The 27,464-nt window shown below is 47.0% G+C and overlaps 1 protein-coding gene across 1 annotated transcript in view; it reads left to right on the top strand.

Annotated features, from left to right (window-relative positions):
• Window positions 1-27,464, top strand: part of KCNN3 (potassium calcium-activated channel subfamily N member 3) — a 175,718-nt gene that overhangs the window by 77,829 nt on the left and 70,425 nt on the right. The window contains exons 3-4 of the mRNA XM_077463941.1: window positions 1,146-1,564; window positions 14,223-14,364. Coding sequence (XP_077320067.1) covers window positions 1,146-1,564; window positions 14,223-14,364 — 561 coding nt within the window. The remainder of the gene's footprint in view (window positions 1-1,145; window positions 1,565-14,222; window positions 14,365-27,464) is intronic.

Below are 27,464 nucleotides of genomic sequence, written 5' to 3'. Positions count from 1 at the left end.
CTCCATGATTGGAAGAATGGAAATCCAGTGAATGAAGAAGAAGGGCCCTCTCAGTCCTGATGCAAGCAGTGGGAGGGGTTATGCAAATATCAAAATGCCTTGGTGGGTGGGTATCGGTCTGGAGGAGTAGGCGTTCCTAGGTAGGCTGTATTTGCATAGGTAACACCTACCTTCGATACTGAGCCTCAGTGGCGGCTGGTGCTCTATTTTTTGAGGGGGGGGGGGGGGGGGGGTGGCAAACAATCCAGATGCAAGCAGTGGGAGGAGTTATGCAAATACTGAAATGACTTGATAGGCGGGTATCAGTCTGGAGGAGTGGGCATTCCTAGGCAAGCTGTATTTGCATAAGTAACGCCCACCTTCGATACTGAGCCTCCATGATTGGAAAAACGGAAATCCAATGAATGAAGAGGAAGGGCCCTCTCAATCCTGATGCAAGCAGTGGGAGGAGTTATGCAAATATCAAAAATGCCTTGGTGGGCGGGTATCGGTCTGGAGCAGTGGGCGTTCCTAGGCAGGCTGTATTTGCATAGGTAACGCCCACCTTCGATACTGTGCCTTCATGATTGGAAGAACGGAAATCCAATGAATGAAGAGGAAGGGCCCTCTCAGTCCTGATGCAAGCAGTGGGAGGAGTTATGCAAATATCAAAATGCCTTGGTGGGTGGGTATCGGTCTGGAGGAGTGGGTGTTCCTATGCAGGCTGTATTTGCATAGGTAACGCCCACCTTCGATACTGTGCCTTCATGATTGGAAGAAAGGAAATCCAATAAATGTAGAGGAAGAGCTCTCTCAGTTCTGATGCAAGCAGTGGGAGGAGTTATGCAAATATCAAAATACCTTGATGGGTGGGTTTCAGTCTGGAGGATTGGGCGTTCCTAGGTAGGTTGTATTTGCATAGGTAACGCCCACCTTCGATACTGAGAAGCTCACAGTGTGCAGTGACATCAGAATAAGCCATTTCAGTCCAGGGGGGGGGAGGAGCCATTACAACTGTGCAAGAAAGAAGGGAAGGCCGGAGTTCTGCTTTAAGGGACTGTAAGAGGGTTCAACTCTCCACCAAACACTGAAAAGGTTTTGGGTGTGGAGATCCTTTAAATGTTCACTTTCTTACATTTTGTCTCTTCTTTCCCCTTCTTCTCCAGCTATTCGTCATCGACAACGGCGCCGACGACTGGCGGATCGCGATGACTTACGAGCGGATATTCTACATCAGCCTGGAGCTGCTCATCTGTGCCATCCACCCCATTCCCGGGGAGTACAAGTTCTTCTGGAATGCCCGCCTGGCCTTCTCCTACACCCCTTCACAGGCCGAGGCCGACGTGGACATTATCCTCTCCATCCCCATGTTTCTGAGGCTCTACCTGATCGCCCGCGTCATGCTCTTGCACAGTAAACTTTTCACGGACGCCTCTTCCCGCAGCATCGGGGCGCTCAACAAGATCAACTTCAACACCCGCTTCGTCATGAAGACTTTAATGACCATCTGCCCAGGAACCGTGCTGCTGGTCTTCAGCATATCGCTGTGGATTATCGCTGCCTGGACCGTACGTGTCTGTGAGAGGTGAGGAGGGTATGATAGATGCCAGGGCCTGTTTAGATAATCAGCCCCAACTGTCCGCAGTAGTTTGCGTCTCAGCCCCTCCCACAATGGCGAGATTTCCCCCAGTAGTTTATGTCTCTGCCCCTCCCATAATGGCGAGATTTCCTTCAGTAGTTTATGTCTCTGCCCCTCCCATAATGGCGAGATTTCCCCCAGTAGTTTGTGTCTCTGCCCCTCCCATAATGGCGAGATTTCTCCCAGTAGTTTGTGTCTCTGCCCCTTCCATAATGGCGAGATTTCCTTCAGTAGTTTGTGTCTCTGCCCCTTACATAATGGTGAGATTTCCCCCAGTAGTTTGTATCTCTGCCCCTCCCACAATGGCAAGATTTCCCCCAGTAGTTTGTGTCTCTGCCCCTCCCATAATGGCGAGATTTCCTGCAGTAGTTTGTGTCTCTGCCCCTCCCATAATGGCGAGATTTCCTTCAGTAGTTTGTGTCTCTGCCCCTCCCACAATGGCAAGATTTCCCCCAGTAGTTTGTGTCTCTGCCCCTCCCATAATGGCGAGATTTCCTGCTGTAGTTTGTGTCTCTGCCCCTCCCACAATGGTGAGATTTTCCCATAGTAGTTTGTGTCTCTGCCCCTCCCACAATAGGGAGATTTCCTGCAGTAGCTTGTGTTTCTGCCCCTCCCACAATGGTGAGATTTCCCCAGTAGTTTGTGTCTCTGCCCCTCCCACAATGGTGAGATTTCCTGCAGTAGTTTCTCTGCCCCTCCCACAATGGGGAGATTTTCTGCAGTAGTTTGTGTCTCTGCCCCTCCCACAATGGTGAGATTTCCCCCAGTAGTTAATGTCTCTGCCCCTCCCACAATGGGGAGATTTCCCCCAGTAGTTTGTTTCTCTGCCCCTCCCACAATGAGGAGATTTCCCTCAGTAGTTTGTGTCTCTGCCCCTCCCACAATGAGGAGATTTCCTGCAGTAGTTTGTATCTCTGCCCCTCCCACAATGAGGAGATTTCCTGCCGTAGTTCGTCTCTCTGCCCCCCCTACAATGGTGAGATTTCCCCCAGTAGTTTGTTTCTCTGCCCCTCCCCCAATGGGGAGATTTCACCCAGTAGTTTGTGTCTCTGCCCCTCCCACAATGAGGAGATTTCCTGCCGTAGTTTGTCTCTCTGCCCCTCCTACAATGGTGAGATTTCCTGCCGTAGTTTGTGTCTCTGCCCCTCCCACAATGGTGAGACTTTCCCCCAGTAGTCAGAGTTGGGAGGGGCCGGTCAAACTCTTCTTTTAAGATTTGCTCAGAACTTCAGCTGCTCTGTCTCTCCATCTATGTTCGGATGGAGTTTTCCATGAAGGTGACCTCGGCTTCTTTATCAGTCCGGTAATAATTACACGGGTGTGTGATGGAGCTGACTGATTGTCTGTGTATCCGGAGCGACCTGTTGGGCGTGCGTCATCATTTCTCCATACGGCACAGGCGGGAAGCTCTGATTGGCCCGCGGGAGCCATTATTTGGCATCTCCATAAGTGAGCCCATCTGTGTTGAGGCTTGGATGTACGGAGGGGATTATGGGCGGTGAGAATGTAAATCCCACTTTAATTAGCGGAGATCACACTTCAGTCAATAGACTCATTACAAGAATCCCTCATTAAAGGAGGACTCCGCTAAGTGTTCTCTGCAGGTAAAACAAACACTTGGATCGCTTTTCATGGGTGTTTGACAGGTGGCGTCGCCCCCTTGGGCCACCGCACTAGCGTGCCACGCAACCGTGTGCAAGATGCTCGCATAACGACTCCATTCGCTTGAATAGTTCATGATCGGGAGCAGCGGCGGCTGGTGCTCCAACCGACCAACCCCTCGTTCGGTTGGATGTTCAATCAATTAAATCAGCGCACCCCCCCCCCCATTGTTCGGTATATCGATCGAACGCCCCACACCCCCTCCCTTTGCTTGGTTGTCCACCAAAAAAACAGCCCCGCACATACCCCATCCGGGTCGGGGGCAGCTTCGGCGTGTCTCCTTCTCAGCGGCTTCCCCCGTGTGTCTCCTTCACAGCGGCTTCCCCCGTGTGTCTCCTTCACAGCGGCTTCCCCCGTGTGTCTCCTTCACAGCGGCTTCCCCCGTGTGTCTCCTTCACAGCGGCTTCCCCCGTGACTCCTTCTCAGCGGTTTCCCCCGTGACTCCTTCACAGCGGCTTCCCCCGTGTCTCCTTCTCAGCGGTTTCCCCCCGTGCCTCCTTCTCAGCGGCTTCCCCCATATACCCTACTCAGCAGCTTCCCCCGTGTCTTTCTTCTCAGCGGCTTCCCCCGTGTCTTTCTTCTCAGCGGCTTCCCCCGTGTCTCCTTCTCAGCAACTCCTCCCATGTCTTTCTTCTCAGCAGCCTCCCCTGTGTTTCCTCCTCTGCGGCTTCCCCCGTGTCTCCTTCTCTGCGGCTTCCCCCCCGTGTCTCCTTCTCAGCGGTTTCCCCCGTGACTCCTTCACAGCGGCTTCCCCCGTGTCTCCTTCACAGCGGCTTCCCCCGTGACTCCTTCACAGCGGCTTCCCCCGTGTCTCCTTCACATTGGCTTCCCCCGTGACTCCTTCACAGCGGCTTCCCCCGTGTCTCCTTCTCAGCGGCTTCCCCCATATACCCTACTCAGCAGCTTCCCCCGTGTCTTTCTTCTCAGCGGCTTCCACCGTGTCTTTCTTCTCAGCGGCTTCCCCCGTGTCTCCTTCTCAGCAACTCCCCCCATGTCTTTCTTCTCAGCAGCCTCCCCTGTGTTTCCTCCTCTGCGGCTTCCCCCGTGTCTCCTTCTCGGCGGCTTCCCCCCGTGTCTCCTTCTCAGCGGTTTCCCCCCGTGTCTCCTTCTCAGCGGCTTCCCCATATCTCCTTCTCTGCAGCTTCCCCCCCCCGTGTCTCCTCCTCGACGGCTTCCCCCCATGTCTCCTTCGCAGCGGCTTCCCCTGTGTTTCCTCCTCGGCGGCTTCCCCCCGTGTCTCCTTCTCAGCGGCCTCCCCCTGTGTCTCCTTCTCAGCGGCTTCCCCATATCTCCTTTTCTGCAGCTTCCCCCCCCCGTGTCTCCTCCTCGGCGGCTTCCCCCATGTCTCCTTCTCAGCGGCTTTCCCGGTGTTTCCTCCTCGGCGGCTTCCCCCGTGTCTCCTTCTCAGTGGCTTCCCCCCGTGTCTCCTTCTTAGCGGTTTCCCCGTGTCTCCTTCTCAACAGTTTCCCCCGTGTCTCCTTCTCAGCGGCTTCCCCCCGTGTCTCCTTCTCAGCGGCTTCCCCCCCATGTCTCCTTCTCAGCGGCTTCCCCCTGTGTCTCCTTCTCAGCTGCTTCCCCCCCTGTCTCCTTGGCATCGGCTTCCCCCGTGTCTCCTTCACAGCGGCTTCCCCGTGTCTCCTTCTCAGCGTCTTCCCCTGTGTTTCTTCCTCGGCGGCTTCCCCCCATGTCTCCTTCTCCATGGCTTCCCCCCCATGTCTCCTCCTCCGCGGCTTCCCCGGTGTCTCCTCGGCGGCCTCCCCCCGCATCTCCTCAGCGGCTTCCCCCCATGTCTCCTCGGCGGCTTCCCTCATGTCTCCTTCTCAGTGGCTTCCCACTGTGTCTCCTCGATATCTTCCCCCCCCCATGTCTCCTCCTTGGTGGCTTCCCCGTGTCTCCTCCTCAGCTGCTTTTCCCCACGTCTCCTCAGTGGCTTCCCCCGATGTCTCCTTCTCAACTGCTTCCCCCGATGTCTCCTCCTCTGCGGCTTCCCCCGTGCCCCTCGGTGGCTTCCCCCTGGTGTCTCCTTCTCTCTGGCTTCCCCCGTGTCTCCTCAGTGGCTTCACATGTCTCGTTCTCAGTGGCTTCCCCTCTGTATCTCCTCTAATCATTAGACGTGCGCTCTGCCGAAAAAAATGAGTTTGTTTTAGTTTCATTTGTTTTTTGGGGGATTTTTTTCGTTCTTCGGGTCATTCGTTATGATCGCAATTCGTAAATTAGAAAATTCGAAAAGTCTAAAAAGTTTGTAAATTCTAAAATCCGTAAATTCCGAAAATCAAAAAAAAAAAAATCAGGAAAAAAGGAAGAAAATCAGGAATATTCGAAAGAATGAAAATCTGAAAATTCTAAATGATAACTAACTATTAAATTATAGGTATTGGAATTTCTTTTCAAATTTGGCTTTTAGTGAACGTAAGGAAATACGAATTTATCCAAAGTTACAAATTATCCAAAATAACGAATGCTGCATCTAAACAAATGTAATGTAACTAATTCATAATAAATAATAATAATAAAAAGTTTTTATTATTATTATTAATTTGTTATGTTCCATTTGTTTAGATACGGCATTCAGATAATTCGTAATTTCGGATAAATTCGGATTCGTTACGTTCACTAACAGCCAGATTTGAAAGGAAATTCCAATACCTATAATTTAATAGTTACATTATTATTAGTTAGTTATTTAGTTCAGATTTTCAGGTTTTCTGATTTTTTAGAATTTACGAATTTTCAAATTTACAAATTTTCAAATTTACACATTTTCAAATTCTCGAATTCTCTAATTTTCGAATTTACAAATTTATGAATTTTCGAATATTCAGAAAAAATTGTTAAATGGATTTTCGTTAATTCAGATATTTCCGAATTAACAAATTTGTTAAAAAACTAATTCAGAATTAAACTAAACGTCTACTAATCATGTGCTTCAGAAGAAAAAAAAAACTCCATTGGAATCCAATGCGTCTGGCACCCTGCATGTAGATTGGGGTCCAGGCGCATGGATTGGGGGGGGCGGCCGCAATTTATTGGGAGTTTAATTCCTGCTGCGGCCAAGGCATGTGTGTACACCCCTAGCCGCCCGTCTCTGAAGCTAAACCGGGAGGGGTTGGGGGTGGTAAAACCGCAGCTCAGCCATGGGGTTGTACCACTCCAACAACCACACGTGTGAACGAGCCTCTAGATGCAGTTTCCTGTCCACCGGTGTGTCCTTAATGGCCCCTGTGCAGAAGTTGGACTAAAACCATATGTGTAAATAAAATCAGCAAGATAAATAAAAGCGTGATAAAAGATATTATATCTTATATATTGAAATAATAAAATAAAATAAATGAATGAATTAAACAAATAAAGTAAAACAAAATAAAATAAATGTAAAAATTCATAAAATAAGCATCACATGGAATAAATGAGAACAGTAATAGTATAAACAATCAATAGAGTAAGTAAAAGCAATCCATCATTTTTTTACAATATAATCAATCAAGTTCTTTTTTATATGATTTAGACATGCCGAAAAATTTGTTTGTTTTCATTTCATAATTTATTTATTTTTTTGGGTCATTCGTTATGAGCGCAATTCGTAAATAAGTAAATTCGAAAATCCAAATATGAAAGAAAATCGGAAAAATTCAAAAGAATAACTAACTAACTAATAATAACTAACTATTAAATTATGGGTATTGGAATTTCCTTTCAAATTTGGCTGTTAGTGAAAGAATACGAATTTATCCGAAGTTACAAATTATCCGAAATAACGAATGGCGCATCTAAACAAATGGAACAGAACGAATTAATAATAAATAATAGTAATAAAAAGTTTTTATTGTTATTATTGGTATTTATTATTATTACTTTGTTACGTTCCATTCGTTTAGATTCAGCATTCCTTATTTTTCGGAAAATTTGTAACTTTGAATAGATTTGTATTTGTTACGTTCACTAACGGCTAAATTTGAAAGGAAATTCCAATACCTATAAATTTTATAGTTAATAACTAACTAATAATAAACTTAACTATTACTATGTCAGATTTTCCCATTTTCGGGTTTTCGAATTTCGAATTGAGGAATTTTATGAATATTCGGAAAACTTTGCTAATTCAGATATTTTTCCAAATTAATGAATTTGTCGAAATTCATTAAAAAACTAATTTGGAACTAAACAAATTGCACATGTCTAATATGAAATATCATACAGTAGAAAAAGCACACAAAGTGGATAATCAAGTTCTATAGAAATTTGTGTGGAATAAAATAATTGATAAATAGAATATTCAAATATAATAATTGATAAATATAATACTCAATAAATGGTATAAGTATAAATGATGATAAAATGTAATTAATATTAAGTTCATTGATAAAGGTATATTTTACATGCACATATATTTATAGTCATTATAACTGTATGTAATATATTATTATATTACATTATATCATATTATATATAATGTTTTTAATATTACATATAATGTTTTCAGTATGTTTTTATAGTACAATATATAGTACACACATTTTTTATTTCCATATATATTTATATTAGTTCACAGGTTGTGTTTGGCGCTTTAGATCCTCATATTGCATTGTTTTATGTTACTTGACTTACTTGCCCTGATGAAGTGAGGGTTGAACCCCAGAAACGTGTTGGCTTTTGACATCTTGTTATGATCCATAAACCTTTACCGGACTCATTCACGTTTTTGTGTCCCTCTAATCCTTTAAATACTTCACTGTATTAATGGGATCCCCAGTCCGCTAACTGCCGGTTAGATTTGAGAAATGTAATCTTATTTCCAAAACAAAACACAAAAAGTGAACCAAAAAAGTGCAAAAAAATGCACTTAGGGTGTTACATATGGTCCTTTCCTTGAATACCTGGAGGAGGAACCTTTCCTTGAATACCTGGAGGGCAAAACTCCTGATGGTGGCAAGACACACCTAGGTCTACCTAACCAAAATGCCCTGCGGACCCCATTTCTCATGATCAGCCAAAGCTGATTCAAGAGTACTGGATGAGGGGCTCTCCCGAAGAAAGACACAACCAAGAAAGGAGAGGAAGGAACATAAGGACCACCCATTCTCCTCCTGGACTTTAAGGTAGTCCTCATCAGGAGCAAGACTCCTGATGAGGACAAGACACACTTAGGTCCACCTAGCCAAAAGGCCCAGCGGACCCTGTTCCTCATGATCAGCCCAGGCTGACCAAAGAGTACTGGGTGAGGGGCTCTCCCAAAGAGAGACTCAACCAAAGCAGGGAAGGAAAGAACCTAAGGGCTACACATCCTTCCCCTAGACTTCAGAGTAGGACCCTAGACATTAGGCACAAGACTCCTGATGAGGGTAAAACACACTTAGGTCCACCTAGACCGGTGGTTCTCAACTCCTGTCCTCAGGACCCACTAACAGGCCAGGTTTGCAAGATAACTGAAATACATCACAGGTGATATAATTTCCTGCTCAGTGATTGCAGTATTCTAGTCTGCATCTACCCAAGGTAATACTTAAAATCTGGCCTGTTAGTGGGTCCTGAGGACAGGAGTTGAGAACCACTGACCTAGACCAAAAGACCCAATGGACTCCGTTCCTTTTGATCAGCCAAAGCCAACTAAGGAGTGCTAGGTGAGGGGCTCTCCCGAAGAGAGACCCAACCAAAGCAAGGAAGGAAGGGACATAAGGGCCACATATCCTCCCCCTAAACGTCAGAGTAGGCCCTTAGGCTAAGTGCAAGACTTCTGATGAGGGCAAGACACATTTAGGTCCACCTAGCCAAAGGGCCTAGCAGACCCCGTCCTTCATGATCAGCCAAAGCCAACAAAGGAGTACTAGGTTAGGGCTCTCCCAAAGAGAGACCGAGCCAAGGCAGTAGAGAATGGAACACGAGGGCCACACATCCTCCCCCTAGATTTCAGGGTGGGCACCTAGATTTCAGGCACAAGACTCCTGATGAGGGCAAGACACACTTAGGTCCACCTAGACCAAATGCTCAGTGGACTCCATTCCTTATGATCAGCCAAAGCCAACCAAGGAGTACTAGGTGAGGGGCTCTCCCGAAGAGAGACCCAACCAAGACAGGGGAGGAAGAAACCTAAGGGCCACACCCCCCCCCCCTCTAGATTTTAGGGTAGGCCTGAAGACCCACACCCTACATTCCCATTGAAAAGGAAGACAAATACGTAAGCGCAGGCCACCTCTTCAACATGTCATAGCTGAGCAGGTCAAAGTCAGGAGGATGAAAACAAGCTGAGCAGTAATAAGGGCCTCCATCCACCGAAGGTGCCTCATATTACTCGCTAGGAGTTCTGATGATAATCGTGAGCGCCACCGGAAATAAAGAACATCACTTCTTATTATCATGCTGTCCACCACCGCCGTGTCAATCTGTGTGATGGCACATCATAATCTTCGCAATCTTTTCCCTTGAAATTGCCGTTAAATTGCACAATTTTCTTAAAGACGGCCATACGCGTGGCAGTCTGATAGAGCAATCAAACTTCATGATTCAGTTATATTGTTGAAATTGAAAAGCAGGTATACTTTGAGGGGCAATCTCATAAGGTCTGTGGATGAGTCGCCATATTTAAAAAAAAGGCATTAGCCAGCTGGATTCGGCTGATTAAGTCAGATGATCTCACTCATTGCTAGACAGTATAACAAAGCCAATTCGAAACCCTGACCCCAGGGGAACCCTTGAAATAATTTTCAGTATTCAGGGAACTCCTGATAAGAATAGTCCACTGTGGTCATTAGTTGAATGCTCCTTTCATTGGTGGTCAGTGGGAAGAATGCTCCTTACATTGGTGGTCAGTGGGAAGAATGCTCCTTACATTGGTGATCAGTGAGAAGAATGTTCCTTACATTGGTGATCAGTGAGAAGAATGTTCCTTACATTGGTGATCAGTGAGAAGAATGTCCCTTACATTGGTGATCAGTGAGAAGAATGTTCCTTACATTGGTGGTCAGTGAGAAGAATGTTCCTTACATTGCTGATCAGTGGGGAAAATGTCCCTTACATTGGTGATCAGTGAGAAGAATGTTCCATGCATTGGAGATCAGTGGGAAGAATGTTCCTTAGCTTGGTGGTTAGTGGAAAGAATGCTCATTAGCTTGGTGGTCAGTGGGAAGAATGTTCCTTAGCTTGGCGGTCAGTGGGAAGAATGTTCCTTAGCTTGGCGGTCAGTGGGAAGAATGTTCCTTAGCTTGGCGGTCAGTGGGAAGAATGTTCCTTAGCTTGGTTGTCAGTGGGAAGAATGTTCCTTAGCTTGGAGGTCAGTGGGAAGAATTCTCCTTACATTGGTGATCAGTGGAAAGAATGCTCCTTACATTGGTGGTGAGAATGTTCTCCTTACATTGGTGATCAGTGAGAAGAATGTTCCTTACATTGGTGACCAGTGGGAAGAGTGTTCCTTACATTGGTGATCAGTGAGAAGAATGTTCCTTACATTGGTGACCAGTAGGAAGAATGTTCCTTACATTGGTGACCAGTAGGAAGAATGTTCCTTACATTGGTGACCAGTGGGAAGAATGTTCCTTAGCTTGGTGGTCAGTGGGAAGAATTCTCCTTACATTGGTGATCAGTGGAAAGAATGCTCCGTAGCTTGGTGATCAGTGGGAAGAATGTTCCTTAGCTTGGTGATCAGTGGGAAGAATGTTCCTTACATTGGTGGTCAGTGGTATGAATGTTCCTTACATTGGTGATCAGTGCGAAGAATGTTCCTTACATTGGTGATCAGTGGGAAGAATGTTCCTTACATTGGTGATCAGTGAGAAGAATGTTCCTTACATTGGTGATCAGTGGGAAGAATGTTCCTTAGCTTGGTGATCAGTGGGAAGAATGTTCCTTAGCTTGGTGATCAGTGGGAAGAATGTTCCTTACATTGGTGGTCAGTGGTATGAATGTTCCTTACATTGGTGATCAGTGGGAAGAATGTTCCTTACATTGGTGATCAGTGGGAAGAATGTTCCTTACATTGGTGATCAGTGAGAAGAATGTTCCTTACATTGGTGATCAGTGGGAAGAATGTTCCTTAGCTTGGTGATCAGTGGGAAGAGTGTTCCTTAGCTTGGTGATCAGTGGGAAGAATGTTCCTTAGCTTGGTGGTCAGTGGGAAGAATGTTCCTTACATTGGTGATCAGTGGGAAGAATGTTCCTTAGCTTGGTGGTCAGTGGGAAGAATGTTCCTTACATTGGTGATCAGTGGGAAGAATGTTCCTTACATTGGTGATCAGTGGGAAGAATGTTCCTTACATTGGCGATCAGTGGGAAGAATGTTCCTTAGCTTGGTGATCAGTGGGAAGAATGTTCCTTACATTGGCGATCAGTGGGAAGAATGTTCCTTAGCTTGGTGATCAGTGGGAAGAATGTTCCTTAGCTTGGTGGTCAGTGGGAAGAATGCTCCTTAGCTTGGTGGTCAGTGGGAAGAATGTTCCTTAGCTTGGTGATCAGTGGGAAGAATGTTCCTTACATTGGTGGTCAGTGGGAAGAATGTTCCTTAGCTTGGTGATCAGTGGGAAGAATGCTCCTTAGCTTGGTGATCAGTGGGAAGAATGTTCCTTACATTGGCGATCAGTGGGAAGAATGTTCCTTAGCTTGGTGATCAGTGGGAAGAATGTTCCTTAGCTTGGTGGTCAGTGGGAAGAATGCTCCTTAGCTTGGTGGTCAGTGGGAAGAATGTTCCTTAGCTTGGTGATCAGTGGGAAGAATGTTCCTTACATTGGTGGTCAGTGGGAAGAATGTTCCTTAGCTTGGTGATCAGTGGGAAGAATGTTCCTTAGCTTGGTGATCAGTGGGAAGAATGCTCCTTAGCTTGGTGGTCAGTGGGAAGAATGCTCCTTAGCTTGGTGGTCAGTGGGAAGAATGCTCCTTAGCTTGGTGGTCAGTAGGAAGAATTCTCCATACATTGGAGATCAGTGAGAAGAATTTCCCTTACATTGGTGATCAGTGGGACAAATGTTAACCTTACAGTCAACTAAAATGATCATTGGAATCATGTTATTGCTCTGCCAAGTGGCTATGGACTGTGTGTGGCACTTTGTACAGAAATTGATGTTGCCGCACAGCTTTCAGCATTTATCATTGCAAGGTTTTGTTCCCGTGTTTGTGTCCCTGTAATCAGAATGGAGTTTCCCGCTGATTCCTTCATGTCTGAGGTCGGTTGGTTGCCTGAAGACCAACACTGGTTGGAAGATTCCTTTCAGCATTTCATCCTTTGTTATGATGGGTCTCAGCTCATTGATTATCTTTCTTATCCCTTCTAGTGCTGTATTGTATGTGGTCACTAGAGGTACGCGGCTGTTTGTTTTTCTTCTCTCTATATTGTATGTGATTTTCTCTTTGGGTTTTTGAAGGTGGCAAAGTGAATCAATGTCATCTATGGTTCAGGAAATATGACCGTTTCAAGTTGAGCTCTAATTGAACCAACTTTTGTTTGAACTTTGAACTTCCATTACTGGGAAACCTTCCATACTGGTGAACCATCGAGTTGCTTGTACTGATGGTTGTCTCGCTAAACCATAGTGTACCAGCACTGCTTGTACCGAGAAGAATGGAACACCCAGAAAACTTGTCCCCGAAAATGTAACCGTTAGAAGAAAAAAAAAGTATCATGGAAGTTGCTTCATTGTGTTGTTTCAAGTGCGCTAATACGGCAAAACAGGAACAGAGCTGAGGCAGTCGCTCAAGCTGGAGCTCCTTCCCCTGTCACCATTTTTCTCTTGGTGTCAGGAAAACTTGTCAGAAGTGACTCCTGCAGGTAGCAGAGGAAGGAGGCAGCGGACAGTAAATTATACTTAGTGCTTTGGACTGGGACAAGTATACACTATAGAGGGATATGCTTCATGTCTGAGGATCACAACCACTTTAAGAATGACTGGAGGAGGAATCCTTTTTTTTTTTTTTCCATACCCCTAGGGATTAATGAGACCAAGTATAGTGGAGCTGAGTGCAGACATGAAGGGAAAGGCAGGGACAGATTAGCCAATGAGAAGAATAAGCCAGGGCGAAAAAAGATAAAAAAATAAATGGGGAAAAAATGTACGGAAGGACACAGGTCCCAGGATGTTCTCTAGACGTTCTCCTGGCACATGTTGGGCAGGCATGTACTGGCCATAGGGACTATAGGGAGTTTCCCGGTGGGCCGCTGGCTCAGTGGGCCGGTTTCAGTGACAGCCAGTGGCATCGCTGGGGGGGCTTTTGGGGCTACAGCCCCGAATCTGGGGCCCATAGCCCCAAGTCAGTCCAGGAGTCCCCAACCACAGGGTCCCGGCCCACTACCTGCCCTCTTTCTGGTGACCCTGATGTAAGGAGGGGCTCTCTGGGGACCCTGATGTAAGCCAGAGGCTCTCTGGGGAACCTGATATAAGAAAGAGGCTCTCTGTGGGGACCCGGATGTAAGGGGGGGCTCTGTGGGGACCCGGATGTAAGGGGTTGGCTTTCTAGGGACCCTGATGTAAGGAGGATGATCTCTGGGGACTCTGATATAAGAGGGGCTCTCTGGGGACCCTGATGTAAGGGGAAGGCTATATGGGGACCCTGATGTAAGGGGAGGCTCTCTGGGGACCCCAATGTAAGTGGGGGGCTCTCTGGGGACCCAAATGTAAGGAGGGGCTCTCTGGGGACCCTGATGTAAGGGGGATCTCTAGGGGCTTTTTTGCGCAATTGCATACAGTTTATATACTGTTTTTTGCGTGTTTGCAAAATTAAAGTGGGCCGGTCTGGATGAAGTCCAGGGCCAAATTTTTGTCCCAGTCCAGCCCTGATGTTGGGCAATGAAAAAAGGACTATAAATTTTTTATGTAGAATTTAACAGCATGAAACATTAAGACATAAGGCCGTCATGCTATTAGCAAAAAGGAATTGGGCCATGGTTGTTAAAGATTGGTCTATGGCCGAGAGCCACCACTGGGTCTACGCAGACGTCTCATCATTCTTCCTTCCTCTTCCACAGGTACCACGACCAGCAGGATGTCACCAGCAACTTTCTGGGTGCCATGTGGTTGATCTCCATCACGTTCCTCTCCATCGGTTATGGTGACATGGTGCCAAACACCTACTGCGGGAAGGGCGTCTGTCTTTTAACCGGCATTATGGTGAGTAACTCTTGATGGGCGCTGCTGGGCGTCTAGCCCAGGAGAATAAAAAAAATAAAAAATGTAGCTACCTCAAGTGAAATTGGTATCCTTTGGACGTTGGTGTTTTTTTTTCTTTTTTTTTGTCAAAATAAAGCCGACGCAGTAGTTTTGTAATGCCGCGTACACACGCGACCGGACTTTCTGACAGCAAAGGTCTTACGGAACAAGTCGGTCGGACAATTCGATCTTGTGTGTGGGGCTCCATCGGACCTTTGCTTGCCAAAAATCCGGCGGACTTTAGAAATAGAACATGTTTTCAATTTCTCCACCGGAATTCCGCCGGACCGAGAAATCCGTTCGTGCGTATGCTGGTCCGATGGACAAAAACTGACGCTAAGGGCAGCTATTGGCTACTGGCTATGAACTTCCTTATTTTAGTCCGGTCGTACGTCATCACGTTCGAATCCGGCGGGCTTTGGTGTGATTGTGTGTGGCCAAGTCCGTTCATTCAGAAAGTCCGCCAAAACTCCGTCGGAAAGACCGCCGGACCTAGTCCCTCGAAAAAGTCCGGTCGTGTGTACGCGGCATAAGTCATACATTTGAGTAATGCGATATATATCACATGGGAAAATGAAATGTATCATTCAGATATGCTCCCATTATCCTGAACCCTATGCTAAAGTTGGAGACCTATTCCTATAGCCCGAAACTCCAATCCCAGTGCTGCAAAATTACCATTACCTTACATCCTGTGAGCCTAGTTATGACCGCGTGTTGTCCTAATTATAACCGTATGGTCCTAATTCTAACCCTACAGTCCTACTTCCCTTTGGGACTAACCTTATAGGCCTAATCCCAACAACACCACAAAAGTATAACAATATTTTAGTCCAAACTCTAACCATGTAGTATTAACTCTGATGCCAAGACCACAAAAGTACCATAACCTTTACATCCCTAACAGGCTGGTCCTTATTTTAACCCTATAGTCCTAGTTCTAGTCCTTTAGGACTAGCCTTATCCTTATAGCCCTAGCTATAATCCCAACACTGCAAAAATATCACAACCTTATAGTCCTATCTCTAACCATTTTGTCCTAACTCTGACCCTGTAGCCCTAAGTCTGTCCCTTTAGGACTAGCTCTATCTTTATAGTCCTAGCCCCACAAGCGTAACCCTATAGCTCTAGCTCTAACTCAACAACCCTAATCCCAACCCTAGAGTCCAAATCTTATCCGAGTTCTAAAATAAATCTCTGTCACTACAGTTTTTATCCCTACCCAAACCATACAACTCTAACCTATTCCTATGGTCTTAATCTTACATCCCTAACCTAATTTTACAGATCTGACCTAACCCTACAGATTTAACTGAACCATATAACATTTACCCTAGTCCTACAGGCATACCCTTACCTTACAGTCCTAACTCTAACCCTACAGCCCTATTTTAACCCTATAGCCCTGATCTTAGTTTTATCCTATAGCCCTAACCATCCAATCTCCATCCTAACCCTACAGTCCTATACCAATCCTACTGTATAGCCTGCACCCTAGACCTGTAGGTATACAGTTACCTTACAGCCCTAACCTTAACCCCATAACCCAACTCTAACCCTACAACACATTTCTAACCCTATCGTCCTAACCCTACAGCCTGCATCCTAGCCCCATTGGTATACCATTACATTACAGCCTTAACCTTAACCGCATAGCCTAAATCTAACCATACAGCCCTCTCCCAACCCTATAGTCCTAACCCTATAGCCTGCACCCTAGCTCCACAGGTATACCCTTACCTTACAACTCTAACCTTAACCTCATGGCCTTAACTCCAACCCAAGAGCCCTCTTTTTACCCTATTGCCCTAATCCTATAGCCCCCAGACTAGCCCTATAGGCATATCCTTACCTTATAGCCCTAACCTTAACCCCTTAGCCCAAATCTAACCCTACAGCCCTCTCCTAACCCTATAGTCCTAACCCTATAGCCTGCAGCCTAGCCCCATAGGTATACCCTTACATTACAGCCTTAACCTCAACCTTATAGCTCAAATCGAACCATACAGCCCTCTTCCAACCCTGTAGTCCTAACCCTATAGCCTGCACTTTAGCCCCACAGGTATACCCTTACCTTACAATTCTAACCTTAACCCCATGGCCTTAACTCCAACCCAAGAGTTCTTTCCTTAACCTATTGTCCTAACCCTATATATAGCCCTCAGCCTAGCCCTGTAGGTATACCTGTACCTTACAGCCCTAATCTTAACTATATAGCCCCTATATCTAATCCTACATAACTCTACAAACCCTATAGCCTTCACCCTAGCTTCACAGGTATACCCTTACCTTACAACGCTAACCTCATGGCCTTAACTCCAACCCTAGTGCCCTCTCCTTACCCAATTGCCCTAACCCTATAGCCTGCAGCCTAGCTTTATAGGCATACCATTACCTTACATCCCTAACCTTAAACCCATAGCCTAAATCTAACCCTACAGCCCTCCCCTAACCCTACAGCTTGCACCCTAGCCCCACAGGTATATCTTTACCTTACAACTCTAACCTTCCCATAGCACTAACTCAACCCCTACAGCCTGCACCCTAGCCCCACAGATATACCCTTACCTTACAACTCTAACTCCAACCCTACAGCCCTTTCCTAACCCTACAGCCTGCACCCTAGCCCCACAGATATACCCTTACCTTACAACTCTAACTCCAACCCTACAGCCCTTTCCTAACCCTACAGCCTGCACCCTAGCCCCACAGATATACCCTTACCTTACAACTCTAACTCCAACCCTACAGCCCTTTCCTAACCCTACAGCCTGCACCCTAGCCCCACAGATATACCCTTACCTTACAACTCTAACTCCAACCCTACAGCCCTTTCCTAACCCTACAGCCTGCACCCTAGCCCCACAGATATACCCTTACCTTACAACTCTAACTCCAACCCTACAGCCCTTTCCTAACCCTACAGCCTGCACCCTAGCCCCACAGATATACCCTTACCTTACAACTCTAACTCCAACCTTACAGCCCTTTCCTAACCCTACAGCCTGCACCCTAGCCCCACAGATATACCCTTACCTTACAACTCTAACTCCAACCCTACAGCCCTTTCCTAACCCTACAGCCTGCACCCTAGCCCCACAGGTATATCCTTACCTTACAACTATAACCTTCCCATAGCACTAACTCCAACCCTACAGCCTGCACCCTAGCCCCACAGGTATACCCTTACCTTACAACTCTAACTCCAACCCTACAGCCCTCTCCTTACCGTATTGCCCTAACCCTATAGGTGCACCCTAGCCCCACAGATATACCCTTACCTTACAACTCTAACTCCAACCCTACAGCCCTCTACTAACCCTACAGCCTGCACCCTAGCCCCACAGGTATACCCTTACCTTACAACTCTAACTCCAACCCTACAGCCCTCTCCTTACCGTATTGCCCTAACCCTATAGGTGCACCCTAGCCCCACAGATATACCCTTACCTTACAACTCTAACTCCAACCCTACAGCCCTCTACTAACCCTACAGCCTGCACCCTAGCCCCACAGGTATACCCTTACCTTACTAAACTCGAACTCCAACCCTACAGCCCTCTCCTTACCCATTACCCTAACCCTGCAGCCTAGCTTTATAGGCATACCCTTACCTTACAGCCCTAACCTTAGCCATAGCCTAATTCTAACCCTACAGCCTACTCCCAACCCTTAAGACCTAACCCTTAAGTCTTCACCCTAGCACCACAGGCATACCCTTACAACCCTAACCTTAACCCCCTTAGCTCTATTTCCAACCCTACAGACCTAGTCCTCCTAACCCTAAATCACTAATTCCAGCCTTATAATTATACCCTGACCCCCAAAGCCCCAACCTTAACCTATATCCACAGCCTAACTAACCCGCTGACCCCACAGCTGTCCTTATTGTTCCCTATCTGCTTCTCTGCCTATGCCCGCTCCGCCAAAGATGCCAAGTCCGTCTTCACTCACTAACTCTGAAGAGCGTCCCACTTTACTTCTCTTCCAGTTGCCGGGGGGGGGGGGGGGGGGAGTCCAACAAACATTTTCGGTCCCCCCTGCGTTACTAAAAACTGAAATCTCTTTCTTAATTAGCGACTATTGTTTTCTTGGCGAGATGGGAACAAAAAAAAAAAAAACAACAAAAGAATTAAAAAAATAAAAATAAAATCATAAATGCAGAAGCCTGCCCAGCGCAGCGGATCGTTCCATCTCTCAATATGTTCCCACGTCTGCTGCGAACGGCGGCGGCGGCGTCCTGAACCTTTTTTTTTTTTTCTTTTTTTTTCCGAGGCTCTCTTCTTTGGATTTAGCCGGCTCAGCAGCACCGGCGGTGTATAATCAGCCTCCCGTTGATTAAAAATATCTCGTTCTAATTCGGGGGACTCCAATTATCTCCTCAGCGGAATCCAAGTGTAATTATTTCTTCAGTTTTTTTTTTATTTTTTTTATTTTATTTCTTCCTCCGTCTTTTTTTTTCGGAATTCATATTCCCTCCCGTCGCTCGTTACTGCTCTCTCTCTCTCCCTGCGTTCGGCGCCGATTCTGGGCCTTTGGAAATGCCCCGCGTTCCTTGTTTTATTGTATAATTAATGTCATTTTCTCGCTGAGTCATTTCATCTTAGGGGGTTTTCCCTTTCAAGCTTCCTTCTCCTGGTGGCTCCCCGGCTCCCCCCCTCCGCCGTACACTGTTATTGTTTGCTGGGTAATGAGCCCTTAGCGGTAGGCCCTTTTTTCGCAGCTGCGTTGCCATGGCGACTGAGTAGGCCCGCGGCCGCGGCCTGCGGAACGGCGACCCGTACGGACTGGAACGTTATGTTATTTTTTTTTGTTTTTTTCGTGTTCTTTTGTCACATTGTCAAATGGACCTAATGGCTGTTTTTTTTGTTTTTTGTTTTTTTTTTCTATTTGATTTGCACAAGCTGTACAATTAGCGCCCCCCCCCCCCCTCTCTCCCGCCGGGCGCCTCTTAAAAAGGGTAAATCCGCCCTCAAGGACCGTAAAGTAAAAAAAAATAATAATAATCTCGAAGGCTTCCAGTGGGCTCTTACCTTTGATTGAGAGGAATACTTTGTAGCCTAATTCTCTCTTTTATCTTTATAATTCCTTATTTGACTTTGTATTATCTCATTATGGTGCTTTGTCCTGGGAGTGGGGGTGGGGCTCGACTTCTTTGCTTGTCTGATGATGGTGCTGTAGATTGCACTGTGCATGACTGGCGGGCGCATCCAAGTTCGGGTGAGAAGGTCTCTTGTACAGGGTGGTCTGCATGGGGAAATTGATTTTAAAAGTGGGTGGGGCCACGAGTTTGCAACAAAGTAACAATTCTTAAAGGAGGGGGGGGATTCAATGTAAAAGAAAGGTGCAGCAGGCTGTAAATATATGTCAAGTTTAAAAGTTCTTATTACTTTTGGGGATCTCTGTGCTGAGTTCCCGGGTCTGTACACCCGCTGTGCCCATTATGAGGGGTCCCCACCATCCCTGCGCTGAGTTCCCGGGTCTGTACACCCCCTGTGCCCATTATGAGGGTTTCCCACCATCCCTGTGCCGAGTTCCTGGGTCTGTACACCCCCTGTGCCCATTATGAGGGTTTCCCACCATCCCTGTGCCGAGTTCCCGGGTCTCTACACCCGCTGTGCCCATTATGAGGGGTCTCCACCATCCCTGTGCTGAGTTCCAGGGTCTGTACACCCGCTGTGCCCATTATGAGGGGTTCCCACCATCCCTGTGCCGAGTTCCCGGGTCTGTACACCCCCTGTGCCCATTATGAGGGGTTCCCACCATCCCTGTGCTGAGTTCCTGGGTCTGTACACAAGCTGTGCCCATTATGAAGGGTTCCCACCATCCCTGTGCTGAGTTCCCGGGTCTGTACGCCCGCTGTGCCCATTATGAGAGATTCTCACCATCCCTGTGCCAAGTTCCCGGGTCTGTACACCCGCTGTGCTCATTATGAGGGCTTCTCACCATCCCTGTGCTGAGTTCTCGGGTCTGTACACCCGCTGTGCCCATTATGAGAGATTCCCACCATCCCTGTGCCGAATTCCCGGGTCTGTACACCCGCTGTGCCCATTATGAGGGGTTCCCACCATCCCTGTGCTGAGTTCCTGGGTCTGTACCCCTGCTGTGCCCATTATGAGGGGTTCCCACCATCCATGTGCCGAGTTCCCGGGTCTGTACACCCGCTGTGCCCATTATGGGGGGTTCCCACCATCCCTGTGCTGAGTTCCCAGGTCTGTACACCCGCTGTGCCCATTATGAGAGATTCCCACCATCCCTGTGCCGAATTCCCGGGTCTGTACACCCGCTGTGCCCATTATGAGGGGTTCCCACCATCCCTGTGCTGAGTTCCTGGGTCTGTACACCCGCTGTGCCCATTATGAGGGGTTCCCACCATCCATGTGCCGAGTTCCCGGGTCTGTACACCCGCTGTGCCCATTATGGGGGGTTCCCGCCATCCATGTGCCGAGTTCCCGGGTCTGTACACCCGCTGTGCCCATTATGGGGGGTTCCCACCATCCCTGTGCTGAGTTCCCAGGTCTGTACACCCGCTGTACAGGTCCTTTTAATTTGTTCCCCATTTTTTGGCTCTGTCTGTGGCTCTTCCTCCCCATCTTGTGATGGCTCTCAGTAGATATAATTGCGCTTTGTTCGGCTGTGCGGTCCCTGTCCGTTCCTCTATATTCGTGGACCCCTTTGTGCGTGTCTTTGCTCGGTCCCGGCTGCCAAGATTACACATCAGACTATAAAGGGCCGTGTGAATGCGACCATTGTGTCCGCTGGCGGTGAACGCCGATCGCTCTCAGATGTAGTGCCCCCTCTCCTCACATGTCTCTAATTGGAAGTGGTATAAATTTTGTATGAATTGTCACCCTTCCAATTGCTGACCTACTTATCGCCTCCTTGCTGCACACGCAGGCAGCGCCTACAATTCAGCAGAGATTTAAGGCGGTCGGACGCACTGCGAGACGGGCCTGAAACGCCCGCCGAAGCCCAGTAAATGGGCCCTGTCACTGGGGGGGGGAGACAGATATATGTAATATCAGCTTTAAATTCGACCTGCATCATCCGGGTGTACCGGCTCCTCTGCTGGACGGAAACGGCCTCCTCTGATGTCATCGCACACTGTGAGCTTCTCACAGTGTGCATTAGAAGCTGCAGCAAGCCAGATAGATCCCACCTCATTTTCATGCGTGAGGACGTCCGGCCCCTGGCCCCCACTCCCTTTCTTTCATTGGGTTTCAGTTCAACCATGGAGGCATCACATGTGGGCATTACCTATGCAAATATAGGGAAGACAAAAATTAAGCAGATTAAGCTTCAGCTTTATGTTTGAAAATGATTAATCGGGGCACGCCGAGGCCAGAAGGGTCCCCCCACTGGGAGGTGTAGCAGAGACAGAGGGAAGGCCTTCTCACAGGTTGCATCTATTTTTATTCCATAAATAAGGAATTGCCTCATAGGAGGCCAATGTGTGACCCAGCTCACCTATAGATCTATCACTTTAAGGTAGACGTACCTTTTATTTAAGGTGGACTGTCCCTTTAAATATGGTGAATTTACCCTTTACCTAAGGTGGACTGACCCTTTAAATGAAGGTGGACTGACCCTTTAGTTAAGGGGGATTTACCTTTTAATTCAGGTAGACTGCCCTTTTAATTGAGGTGGACTGAGCCTTTACTTCAGGTGGACTGGCCTTTTAATTAAGGAGGACTGACCCTTTAGTTAGGGTGGACTGGCCCTTTAATTCAGGTTGACTGGCGCAACTGGACTGACCTCTTAGTTAAGCTGGACTGACCCTTTCAATCAGGTGGACTGACCCTAGTTGAGGTGGACTGATCCTTTAATTAAAGTGGACTTATCCTTTAGTTGAGGTAGACTGACCCAACTGGACTGACCTCTTAGTTATGGTGGACTGACCCTTTCATTTAGGTGGACTGACCCTAGTTGAGGTGGACTGATCCTTTAATTAAAGTGGGCTGACCCTTTAGTTGAGGTGGACTGACCCTTTAGTTGAGGTGGACTGACCCTTTAGTTGAGGTGGACTGACCCTTTAGTTGAGGTGGACTGACCCTTTAGTTAGGGTGGACTGTCCCTTTAATTCAGGTCGGCTGACCCTTTAGTTGAGGTTGACTGGCACAACTGGACTGACCTCTTAGTTAAGGTGGACTGAACCTTTCATTCAGGTGGACTGACCCTAGTTGAGGTGGACTGATCCTTTAATTAAAGTGGGCTGACCCTTTAGTTGAGGTGGACTGACCCTTTAGTTGAGGTGGGCCGACCCTTTAGTTGAGGTAGACTGAACCAACTGGACTGACCTCTTAGTTAAGGTGGACTGGCCCTTTCATTCAGGTAGACTGACCCTAGTTGAGGTGGACTGACCCTTTAATTAAAGTGGACTGATCCTCCTTTAGTTGAGGTGGGCTAACCCTTTAGTTGAGGTAGACTGACCCAACTGGACTGACCTCTTAGTTAAGGTGGACTGACCCTTTCATTCAGATGGACTGACCCTAGTTGAAGTGGACTGACCCTTTAGTTGAGGTGGACTGACCCTTTAGTTAGGGTGGACTGTCCCTTTAATTCAGGTCGGCTGACCCTTTAGTTGAGGTTGACTGGCACAACTGGACTGACCTCTTAGTTAGGGTGGACTGAACCTTTCATTCAGGTGGACTGACCCTAGTTGAGGTGGACTGATCCTTTAATTAAAGTGGGCTGACCCTTTAGTTGAGGTGGACTGACCCTTTAGTTGAGGTGGGCCGACCCTTTAGTTGAGGTAGACTGAACCAACTGGACTGACCTCTTAGTTAAGGTGGACTGGCCCTTTCATTCAGGTAGACTGACCCTAGTTGAGGTGGACTGACCCTTTAATTAAAATGGACTGATCCTCCTTTAGTTGAGGTGGGCTAACCCTTTAGTTGAGGTAGACTGACCCAACTGGACTGACCTCTTAGTTAAGGTGGACTGACCCTTTCATTCAGATGGACTGACCCTAGTTGAAGTGGACTGACCCTTTAGTTGAGGTGGGTTGACCCTTTAGTTAGGGTGGACTGTCCCTTTAATTCAGGTCGGCTGACCCTTTAATTCAGGTGAACTGACAATTTAGTTAAGGTGGAATCTCCCTTGAATTCAGGTGGACTGACCCTTTAGTTCAGGTTGACTGGCGCAACTGGACTGACCCTTTCATTCAGGTGGACTGACCCTAGTTGAGGTGGACTGATCCTTTAATTAAAGTGGGATGATCCTTTAGTTGAGGTGGACTGACCCTTTAGTTGAGGTGGACTGACCCTTTAGTTGAGGTGGACTGACCCTTTAGTTAGTGTGGACTGTCCCTTTAATTCAGGTCGGCTGACCCTTTAGTTGAGGTTGACTGGCACAACTGGACTGACCTCTTAGTTAAGGTGGACTGAACCTTTCATTCAGGTGGACTGACCCTAGTTGAGGTGGACTGATCCTTTAATTAAAGTGGGCTGACCCTTTAGTTGAGGTCGACTGACCCTTTAGTTGAGGTGGGCCGACCCTTTAGTTGAGGTAGACTGAACCAACTGGACTGACCTCTTAGTTAAGGTGGACTGGCCCTTTCATTCAGGTAGACTGACCCTAGTTGAGGTGGACTGACCCTTTAATTAAAGTGGACTGATCCTCCTTTAGTTGAGGTGGGCTAACCCTTTAGTTGAGGTAGGCTGACCCAACTGGACTGACCTCTTAGTTAAGGTGGACTGACCCTTTCATTCAGATGGACTGACCCTAGTTGAAGTGGACTGACCCTTTAGTTGAGGTGGGTTGATCCTTTAGTTAGGGTGGACTGTCCCTTTAGATCAGGTCGGCTGACCCTTTAATTCAGGTGAACTGACAATTTAGTTAAGGTGGAATCTCCCTTGAATTCAGGTGGACTGACCCTTTAGTTCAGGTTGACTGGCGCAACTGGACTGACCCTTTCATTCAGGTGGACTGACCCTAGTTGAGGTGGTCTGATCCTTTAATTAAAAGTGGGCTGATCCTTTAGTTGAGGTGGCTGACCCTTTAGTTGAGGTAGACTGACCCAACTGGACTGACCCTTTCATTCAGGTGGACTGACCCTAGTTGAGGTGGACTGACCCTTTAATTAAAGTGGACTGATCCTTTAGTTGAGGTGGGCTGACCCTTTAGTTGAGGTGGGCTGACCCTTTAGTTGAAAAAAATATATGTTGAAGAACTACCTATAGAGACCTATAGATACTAAGCTGGAAACCTAAGCCACATCCCAAAATGCAGAGAAAAGAAGAGAGGAGGTGCCCCAGGGATTGTATGGGCAAAGGGTGAAGACCAGATAAGAGAGTAGAGAACGTATGTACAAAAGTAATACAAAGTTTATTGATTACAAAATACATATAAATGCACAAAATAAGTGATTGTAAAAGCAAAAACGGATAGTCATACTATAATAGTACATACAATACAGCTAGATTCTGGAGCACATGATTGGTCTCTTAGTAGGAGGCCAACCAAAGTGTGTGGGTTCAGAGATCCCAACATGTTTCGGAATATATGATTAAATGTTTAATTCCTTCTTCAGGGACTGATTTGGAGCAAGCTGTATTGTCTGGTAACACAACAGCAAAAAAATAAAATCAAGTCAGAAACAAGTATATATGTATACGGTGGTACAATATAGGTATGTGGATATAAAAACAAAAATAGGGTACAGCATGATGCATATATGGGGCAGGCATTTAGAATCTGACAATTCTTACAAGATGGTGATCAATGCTGTCCCCTATTTTTATACTAATATAGCATGACTATCCGTTTTGCTTTTACAATCATTTTTGTGTATTTATATCATCAATAAACTTTGCATTACTTTTTTTTTTTTACATACATTCTCTACTCTCTCATCTGGTCTTCACCCTTTGCCCATAAAATCCCTGGGGCACCTCTTCTGTTCTTTACCCTTTAGTTGAGGTGGACTGACCCTTTAATTTAGTTGTACTGACCCCTTAGTAAAGGTGGACTAATCCTTTAGTTGAGGTAGACTGACCCTTTCATTTAGTTGGACTGACCCCTTAGTTGCGGTGGATTGACCCTTTAACTCAGACTGACATAAGAAAGGTCAGTAGAGACTCTAGTAGTGTAGTGTTTGATGTTGGGAGGGTGGAAGGGTCATGATGGAAGTGAAGACTCTAGTAGTGTAGTGTTTGGTGTTGGGAGGGTGGAGTAGTGTAGTGTTTGGTGTAGCGAGGATGGAAGGGTCATGATGTAAGTGAAGACTCTAGTAGTGCAGTGTTTGGTGTTGGGAGGGTGGAAGGGTCATGATGTCAGTGAAGGCTCTAGTAGTGTAGTGTTTGGTGTGGGGAGGGTGGAAGGATCATGATGTAAGTGAAGACTCTAGTAGTGTAGTGTTGTGTTTGGTGTGGGGAGGATGGAAGGGTTGTGATGTAAGTGAAGACTCTAGTAGTGTATCGTTTGGTGTGGAGAGTATGGAAGGGTCGGGATGTAACTGAAGACTCTAGTAGTGTAGTGTTTGGTGGGGGGGGGGTGGAGTAGTGTAGTGTTTGGTGTGGGGAGGGTAGAAGGGTCGGGATGTAAGTGAAGACTCTAGTAGTGTAGTGTTTGGTGGGGGGGGGGGGGGGGGGTGGTGGAGTAGTGCAGTGTTTGGTGTGGAGAGTATGGAAGGGTCGGGATGTAAGTGAAGACTCTAGTAGTGTAGTGTTTGGTGTGGAGAGTATGGAAGAGTTGAAATGTAAGTGAAGACTCTAGTAGTGTAGTGTTTGGTGTGGGGAGGATGGGAGGATTGTGATGTAAGTGAAGACTCTAGTAGTGTTGTGTTTGGTGTGGAGAGTTTTAAAGGGTCGGGATGTAAGTGAAGACTCTAGTACTGTAGTGTTTGGTGTGGGGAGGATGGAAGGGTCTGGATGTAAGTGAAGACTCTAGTAGTGTTGTGTTTAGTGTGGAGAGGATGGAAGGGTCGGGATGTAAGTGAAGACTCTAGTAGTGTTGTGTTTAGTGTGGAGAGGATGGAAGGGTCGGGATGTAAGTGAAGACTCTAGTACTGTAGTGTTTGGTGTGGGGAGGATGGAAGGGTCTGGATGTAAGTGAAGACTCTAGTAGTGTTGTGTTTAGTGTGGAGAGTATGGAAGGGTCGGGATGTAAGTGAAGACTCTAGTAGTGTTGTGTTTAGTGTGGAGAGGATGGAAGGGTCGGGATGTAAGTGAAGACTCTAGTACTGTAGTGTTTGGTGTGGGGAGGATGGAAGGGTCTGGATGTAAGTGAAGACTCTAGTAGTGTTGTGTTTAGTGTGGAGAGGATGGAAGGGTCGGGATGTAAGTGAAGACTCTAGCAGAGTTTGGTGTGGAGAGGTTGGAAAGATCGGGACGTAAGTGAAGACTCTAGTAGTGTTGTGTTTAGTGTGGAAAGGATGGAAGGGTCGGGATGTAAGTGAAGACTCTAGTAGTGTAGTGTTTGGTGTTGGGAGGGTAGAGTAGTGTAGTTTGGTGTGGGGAGGATAGAAGGGTCGGGATGTAAGTGAAGACTCTAGTAGTGTTGTGTTTAGTGTGGAGAGGATGGAAGGGTCGGGATGTAAGTGAAGACTCTAGCAGAGTTTGGTGTGGAGAGGTTGGAAAGATCGGGACGTAAGGGAAGACTCTAGTAGTGTAGTGTTTGGTGTTGGGAGGGTGGAGTAGTGTAGTGTTTGGTGTAGTGAGGATGGAAGGGTTGTAATGTAAGTGAAGACTCTAGTAGTGCAGTGTTTGGTGTTGGGAGGGTGGAAGGGTCATGATGTAAGTGAAGACTCTAGTAGTGTAGTGTTGTGTTTGGTGTGGGGAGGGTAGAAGGGTCAGGATGTAAGTGAAGAGTCTAGTAGTGTAGTGTTTGGTGTGGGGAGGATGGAAGGGTTGTGATGTAAGTGAAGACTCTAGTAGTGTATCGTTTGGTGGGGAGAGTATGGAAGGGTCGGGATGTAAGTGAAGACTCTAGTAGTGTAGTGTTTGGTGTGGCGACGAAGGAAGTTTCGGGATGAAAGTACAGACTCTCGTAGTGTGGGGACCATAGAAAAGTCGGGATGTAAGTACAGACTCTCGTAGTGTGGGGACGATGGAAAAAGTCGG

Source organism: Lithobates pipiens, unplaced genomic scaffold (assembly GCF_037356315.1).
Source record: "Lithobates pipiens isolate NorthernLeopardFrog02 unplaced genomic scaffold, aLitPip1_a1.2 Scaffold_30, whole genome shotgun sequence".
Taxonomy (NCBI): domain Eukaryota; kingdom Metazoa; phylum Chordata; class Amphibia; order Anura; family Ranidae; genus Lithobates; species Lithobates pipiens.
Note: the sequence above shows the minus strand (reverse complement) of the source record. Positions and strands in the feature narration are given on the sequence as shown.